Source organism: Egretta garzetta, unplaced genomic scaffold (genome assembly GCF_000687185.1).
Source record: "Egretta garzetta isolate BGI_Z169 unplaced genomic scaffold, ASM68718v1 scaffold389, whole genome shotgun sequence".
Classification (NCBI taxonomy): Eukaryota; Metazoa; Chordata; class Aves; order Pelecaniformes; family Ardeidae; genus Egretta; species Egretta garzetta.
Genome location: NW_009260766.1, coordinates 100950 through 108859, shown reverse-complemented (window position 1 = coordinate 108859; position 7910 = coordinate 100950). Strand labels below are relative to the sequence as shown.

General features: G+C 41.7%; 1 protein-coding gene across 1 annotated transcript; it reads left to right on the top strand.

Moving 5' to 3' along the window:
- Window positions 1–1778: 1778 nt before the first annotated feature.
- Window positions 1779–7684, top strand: PARK7 (Parkinsonism associated deglycase). The gene is made up of 6 exons (XM_009646123.2): window positions 1779–1920; window positions 2984–3085; window positions 3712–3771; window positions 4624–4693; window positions 6341–6427; window positions 7241–7684. The coding sequence occupies exons 1-6, from the start codon at window positions 1831–1833 to the stop codon at window positions 7399–7401; spliced, it is 570 nt and encodes a 189-aa protein (XP_009644418.1). The 5' UTR covers window positions 1779–1830; the 3' UTR covers window positions 7402–7684.
- The last annotated feature ends 226 nt before the right edge of the window (window positions 7685–7910 follow it).

Here is a 7910-nt window from a genome sequence, read left to right as displayed (position 1 = left end):
CGGGCTGGCTGCGCTGGTGACCCTCACACTTCCTTTGCCTCTGGCAGCTAGCTGTTTGGTCTGGCCTTTGAAGGGCGTGAGTTTACTTACTTAGGAGCAAATATTTGCTGCTGATGAAGCCAGCCTTCTTAGAGTTTTCCATTCAGCCGTCTGCCAGAAGTCACCATCTCGAGAAACGCACGCGTACCCACGTAGGGGAACACGCTTAGCTTAAATGTTTGAGGCAGCCTGTGCATATGCCAGCACTGAGAAGCAAATGGAAGACTTGCGTTACTATGCCTAGACAGCTTGTTAAATGAAGCAGCTGTTAATGCCTGTGTAACTTGGTTCTGCCTTCTCGGAAAAGAGTCTTGCCCTGGCAGCATTTACAGCATGATGGCTATTTACACATGCGCCCATGTAAAAATAGTACTAATGCTCAAGAATCGTTCAGGTGCCTATTTGCATCTAAAGAACTAATGAAAGAGAGGGGTACAAACTATGATCTAGAGTATTTTTCTGCAGTAAGAATCAAATACAGCATTTCTGCGTTGCGGCTATTCAGGTAGTCAGTTGCTGGTTAGTCAAATTCATATGAAAATTAATTTTGCAGACTCAACGTATTATTAAAAAGCTCCAGGTTGTCCTGAAGTTATTGCTAATAGCTATGATTTGAGTGTACTTGTTTGGTTGGTCTTGTGTTTGACAATACATAAAGCTGCCCTAAAAGAAGGATTTGACGCACTGAATTAGTCTGCTTGGGATGGTTCTGTATGCTGCAGGACATTCTATTGTATGCTACCGCATTCTAGAAATAGCATCTTTCTAAATGAGGTAGGGATGGTAGGGAGCAAATCTGAAAATAGATGAAGCTGAAGCAGGATGAGGGAATGGTTTTCTTTCATGTAGGTAACTAAATGTGGATCTCATTTTATGAAGAGCTCCCAGGTGCTGTGTGCATTTCTAGACGGGAAAGTCCCTACATAAGAAAAAAATCCCTGTCTTACAGTGTGGATGACCTGTGAAATGCCTTCTCACATCACAGATTCTTTCAGACTTCTGTCAGACCAATATGAGTTAGCCTGCATTTTACATGATGTAGTTAAAGCTACTCTAACTTAACCTTCAAATGGAAATTTGGCCATTCACCTCAAATTGAATTTAGCAGCTAAAAAAAAAGTTGTAAGCCTAGTTTGTTCCATTTGCTAAATTCTGTGGTCTGCTCCCCCATCACACATGTGCACACTCGTTTCTCCCCCACAGAACTGTGAAATACCCAGAGTGTCTCTTGCTCAGGTTTTGCAGGGGCACTGGTCGAGTCATTATAAGTCACAGGAAACTCTTTGTGAAGTGTGCTGTGTGGAAACTAAATACCAGACATGAGGTCAAAGCTCATGCAAGCCCTTTTTATAAATGCTGACCTGGGTAGGAGTCAGTAGTCTGGGTATGAGTGAGGGTGTGCAAATTGAAAACAGCTCTGCCACCCACCTTGAACCCTTCTTGCTGGCAGGCTCAAGTCATGTAAAGTCAAGATTAGGCCAAGCTGCTTCCTGTTCTGCTGCTGATGTGCCGTGCCTCCCACTGCACGGATGTCTTAATCCCTTAATATCATAAAGCATTCTCTGTAAAAAGCTCTTTAGTTGAATGGGTTTGCTCTGAATATTAATTAAAGCTAGCGAACCATTTTGAGGTGGCTTAAATGGAAGATCATGCAAAAATGCAAATTACTGTTAAAGTTCACGTTAGGAAGGATTTGTACTAGGGGATTTGCCTTCTAACCACATTGCCTCTTTCTACTCCCCTCAGCCCCTCCCTTCACAACCATCTCCCCTGATAGCAACGCCTCAAGAAATGGCCTCAAAAAGAGCATTGGTGATTCTAGCAAAAGGGGCAGAGGAAATGGAAACTGTAATCCCCACTGATGTTATGAGAAGAGCCGGGGTGAGTATGCAGACAACAGAAAATCTTTCTGTGAGTGCTTGGTCAAGGGGAAATCTTGGCCTCGAGTTGATGTTTGTTGCTAGGAGTTCAAGGTGTAGTCTATTGACTGAGGTGAAAATTTACCTGTGCCTTCTTACTTAGGAGCAAATATTTGTGCCATTCCCCAAAGAAGCATGCGTGACAACTGACATTTGTGCAAAAGATAAACTTTTAAAATACTAGCCTAATGTAGACTAGAGCAGATGTTTCAAGTAAATCTTATCCTGTCGGAAAACATGGCTACTCCCATGCGAAGTAACAGGAAGTGCCTTTTTTGTAGGGCTCTGAACAGCTCTGTACATTACAGCTCATGGCATTACATAGCTTTTCTTGAGCTACTTTTAAAATTCTGTAATTAACTAGAATTATGTCTGGTAGGATTCTTCCTGCTGTTTGTTCCTTTTGCAGCTGTAGCGGTACGCAGTGTTATGATCTGATTAGGTATGAAAATAAGATTTCAAATACATACACCAACTTCACATGTACGGAAATGACTAAAGTAAGAATTACCTTCTCCTACCACCTTTGTCATTCCATTAATGTGCTCCCTATTTTGGCTGCCGTAAGAAGAACAAGCTTGTCTGCTTATTTAGTGAATGTGAGCTGTGCCATGCACATCTATGATACTATGACCAGGCATCTAAAAGTCAAGGGAGAAAACTGAACACACCACAAATGTGTTTGAGAATGGCTTGAGCCTGCAGAGAGACTTCAGTTAATTATCTGATCTACTTAGTCTGGCTCCCCTGGGTTGTATTGCTTTGTTTAAAACCTGTGGGATCAGATATTCTCTAAATGTCCTGTTTTAAAAGTTGAACTGTTAGAGGTATTTGTTAATCTCTATATCACTGCTTACCTTTTGCATTTGGACTTAATCGTGGTTTGGGAAACTTAAGTAAGTGTTGCCCTGGTCTTGACAGCTTTCAGCAGTGCTTCACTCATTCTGTATACTACTTAAGAACTAATGTATAAGAAAAATGCCCTGAATTCTTGGATTGTAACATTTTGTGTATTCTTCTGTTAGATCAAGGTAACTGTTGCCGGCCTAACAGGAAAAGAACCCGTGCAGTGCAGTCGAGATGTCTTCATTTGTCCTGATGCCAGTCTTGAAGATGCCAGAAAAGAGGTTGGTCATCACCCTGATCTGATATAATGGCCAGCATGGCCTTTTTCACAGTTTCAGGGGTGAATTTGAAAAGCTTATGCATTACCTTTAGAAATACGTTGCACGTTATGTTAGCTCTATGCAGTAGTGAATCAGAACTGCACATCCTCTTCGGTGTTTTCCTGCTCCATAGCATGCTAGGGTATTTTTTTTTTTGTAAAGCATCAAACATAGAGCTTTATTTTGCATGTTAGTCGGCCCAATGAAATACCATGGTTTGGAACAACTGAAAAGTTCTGATGGGAAGCTAAGTAATGCTATAGACCTGTACAGTAAGGTTGGAGCAAACCCACTTGTCCTTACAATGCAAAAGCTGCCATTTGCTTGCTGGAGCTCTTAAATGCACTAGGCTTAAAAGTTAGTTCTGTTACAGACTTTATCGATAATAGGAGTTAGTTCCTGGAATAGGAAGCAATATTTTGTTCCATAATTGGATCTGGTTCTCTGGTTGTAAAGTGTGGTTCAGTGGAAGAAAAGGTAGATCCCCTTGCTTCTCACTTGATTCCGCTGTGGTGGCCTTTAAACAATGATGTAATGTATCTACTGGCCTCTGCTCAACAGAACAATTTTATTTTTTGGTTTTTTAGGGGCCTTACGATGTTGTGGTCCTGCCTGGGGGTAACCTTGGAGCTCAAAACTTGTCAGAGGTAAAGTTCTGGTGTCTTAAAGATTCATGGGCATCCTCATGAGTAGTGGGTGGTCTACACTTGCTTAGTAATTCTCCAAATTCAGTTCAGCATCTGCAAATTCTCTTCTGAATGAACCAGTAAACTAATAGTTAATTGTCTTAAGTCTTCTTGTGAATATATAGGTGGTACAACTGGGTACATTCTTGGACTTGAGTACTTAGTTAAGCAGAACAAAAATGAAGGGTGCTCTGTATTGTGGGAAAATCTCTGTAATCCTATGAAGATGAAACAGTTTCAAATGAAGATTTAATTCCATGAAACATAAGACAGGCTGAACCCACAGGACCCTGTTCCTTTGCTCAAGACTTCTGTCTCTGGTGCAAAACTGCTGTAGTGCTGGTATAAATATCTTGTGGAAGGTAGGTGGACAAGCAAGTAGATCTATCAGATGTGGGTTTATATGGTATCACATGGTTTGTAAGCCCTGGAATATGAGACAAATATCCCATATAAAATCTTCCTAAGAATGATGGAGACTGGAGGTATCTCATGAATACTCTTTCCTATTTGTCTTGTAAAGTTTTTGAACAACTTTATATGGCCATGTATTATCCAGCTTCTATGTGAGCCATGTATTTCCTTGCAGTTCCTTCTGATTTCCTTACTCTTTCCTTGTGGGGCAAGTATTTACTGTTTTCAGTTTTTCTCCTTCTTAGGGTTTTCATTGCCCTTTGTCCTGAGGTGGGATGGAGAGTTGTGAGCTGCTTTTCTTTGTAAAATTCATTTATGAATTTGCAGTGGAAAATATTTCAACAGTGCTTCAAATAATCAACCCCAAACAATGACTTGTCATACGGTTTCTTCATACAGTCTTCTGCTGTGAAAGACATTTTGAAGGACCAGGAAAGCAGAAAAGGCCTGATTGCTGCTATATGTGCAGGTGGGTTAACAAGGCATCTTGCTTTGTAAAGCATTTGGATATCTTGAAGGATCATGCAGACCGTTTCCTGTCTTAGAAATCTGTGTTCCCATAATTTAGTAGCAGAGACTTGTACTATACATGCACCCATCAACGTTTGAGTTTTTTGTAAATTTAATAGCAGAGGAACCTCTAAAATATCGTGAACACTTAGCTCTGCAAATTCTGCTTGGTACCCAGTTCTTTCCAATCAGTTGTGTTACTGACTTTAAAATAAAAAGTGAAAGGTAATGTGGTAGGATTTTTTACAAAATATTTGCTTCTTGGTGATCTTTCTGCAAGGACACAGTGCTGGCAGAACATCATTGCTATAAATTTATCTCACATCTCCTCTCCTGCCCTTTAACTTCAGAAGGAAGGCTGTAAATATAGAATTGCAGGCTCACCCTTCCTCATCTGAGTGGTAGCAAAAGATGGAATTACTCTGAGGAGAGGCTTGTCTGCTTACGTGTTCTTCACAGCTAGGTATCTGGTTCATTCCTTTGTAAGATTTGTATGAAAAAAAGCAAGATGGACAACTGCCAATACTCCCAACTGAACTGAGAGGCTGGCCTGGGCACCTGTAGCTGAGAACAAGGAGAGTGACGATGAGTGTGTAAAAGACAGTCTAACAGACTGTGTTTGTGGAGTGTATTTTCACTTTTGTTTTCTGGTATGTTGCTGGGGTTTTTTTGCTTTCCTTCTCCAGTGAGGTGATACGCGTACAGAGTTGTGAACATTTGTGAATTTGGCAGTGGTAGTTTTCTACTTCTTTATCTGTATCTCTTGCGGAACAGTCGCAAATTCACAGTTGCTCAATAAAGGCCTTTGCTTGTAATCAGGACGGTTCATTTATTTAGGTATAATGCTTCTCAGAGCTGATTCCAGCTGAACACAAAGAAGGTTATTTCCTGGACTATATCTGAAATGAATCAAATGTACAGAAATGAAACTCATATTAGGCAAATCCTGCCTTCAGTTTCTTTTGGAATTCCCGTAAGGATTTTCCATCAGATGACCTAAGACTTCTTGACACAAACTCCTTCCTCAATTCAGGCCAAGGAGGAAGTATGAAAAGAAAAGAGAAAGACTGTTAGTTAGCCCATGATCTGTCCAAAATGCTGCTTGGCACACAATTCTAACCTGTAAAGGCTTGCTCAAATGAATTTTTATCTGTTAAGTCACTAAATTCAAGGCTTAACAAGGTTGTAAAGTAATTGTACCTTGTTAACGTTCAGATTGAACTGCAGACTTTTTGTTACTTAGTTTCAAACAGTTTTCAATAAAATGTATTACCTGGAAGTAAAATGGCCATTGTTCTTGAATCCTTTCAAAGGCAGCACAGTCATTTGTAGGACAGCTGCGTGAACCAGGCATTCTCTAAACCTTCTCTGTTCTTCATCTGTTTCTCTGCACAGGGCATTTTGTGTAATAGCATGGGAGATGTTATACAGCTGTGTTCTTTTTGAGGCTTTTTGCTTCAGAGATAGGGCTGGCATGAGTTTTACGAAAAGTAGTCTGTCCACAGTGAGCTTTGGCCCCTTGAGGGTCTAGTGCCTGAACCTGTGTTCTTAATAGTGGTTGTAGCAGAAGACAGTTCCTCACTGGTGCAACTTTGTGTCCTTACAGGTCCTACTGCCCTTCTGGCACATGGGATAGGGTTTGGAAGAAAAGTCACCACACATCCTTTGGCCAAAGATAAAATGATGAATGGGGGTATGTAATGACTTGTATAAGTTTCTCTCTAAACCTTTCTCAGATTTTTTTAGCTGAACCCTTGATTTAAAGAAACAAAATATGATACAAAAGCTATTTTTCTATCTCTGAATTTCCTTAACGTTTTCCTGAACACAATCAAAATTCAACTGAATAGGCTAAGACTGTATTTCTGAGTCTGTTTAACCTGAAGGTACAGGACCATATTAACATTCTCATCCTTGGGGAAAAAAAATACACTGCTGCCTCAGTGGTCCCAACAGCAGCACCTTTCCTGCTCTCCCATGCGTTGTTGCTATGAGCAGCTGGTGGGTCCACACTTCTTTCTCATACCTAAAGGAAGTGGTGGTGAAGCACTATTATGAAGTCATTCTGTGAACATTACCAAGCCTGAAGGTGAGCAGGAGATGGCAGGGTTTCTCCAGTTTCCTCTGCATGCATTTAGAAAAAAGAATGTTGTGAACAGCTACACAAAAGCAGTCTGACTTCCAAAAGTAACCCCACAGGAACTGACAGGCACAGCGAGCGCTTCTTGATGAGCTTGTATAATCAGAGGTGCATTCCCATACCGTGCGAATAAGCTGCCAGAGCTCCCTGCAGGCCCTTTTCCTCCCTGAGGACTGCAGGCAGTGACGAGCTGCTTGGTTCTGTAGGGGCAGAAGTGCAGTGCCCAAGACAGGCTGGATGCTCCTCAGCTGCTGTGGCCTGCAGGCAGTGGGCAGCAGTGCCCTACAGCAGGCAAGTCTGTGCTCTGCAGCAGCTGTGGGCACTATGCTGGAGACTGACCCTCTTTCTGTTGTGTGTCCCCCCAAGCACACTACTGCTACTCCGAGAGCCGCGTGGAGAAAGATGGGAACATCCTCACCAGCCGTGGCCCTGGTACCAGCTTTGAATTTGGGTTGGCCATTGTTGAAACGCTGATGGGGAAGGAAGTGGCCGAACAGGTGAAGGCACCCCTGATACTGAAAGAGTGAAATCCTGGTGTGGGACAGAGAGTAGAACAATTTCAGAGGGAAAGTCTTGTCCTTTGTAGAATAACTGTAAGATGCACGGTTGTAAATACAGTTTAATTGTGGGTGAAATTAGCAACTGTACTTGCATAGACTGGGATACCTTAACAAACCAACCGTCTTTATTTTTGGAAAAAGATCTGTTAGCAAAAAACTTCACCGCAAAAAAGCAGCCAGCATCTAATAATCTCAGTTAGCTCCTGGATGGCATTTAATAATCACGTGGGAAAATGTTTGCAGAGTAAATAAAAATGAAGCAACCCTGCTTGTGTGCTGTTTCTTTGTGTTTTCTCCCAACCCAGACCTATGAAACCTTTTTACCACTCTGGCTACCAACATGCTATTCAAAGCAACTTCTGTCTAGAATCTCACACACTTCTGAAGTATGAGCTGAAATGCGAAGGAGGTCAAGCACTGGAAAAAGCTCCCTAGGAAAGTGGTCGTGGCCCCAAGCCTGTCGGTGTTAAAGAAGA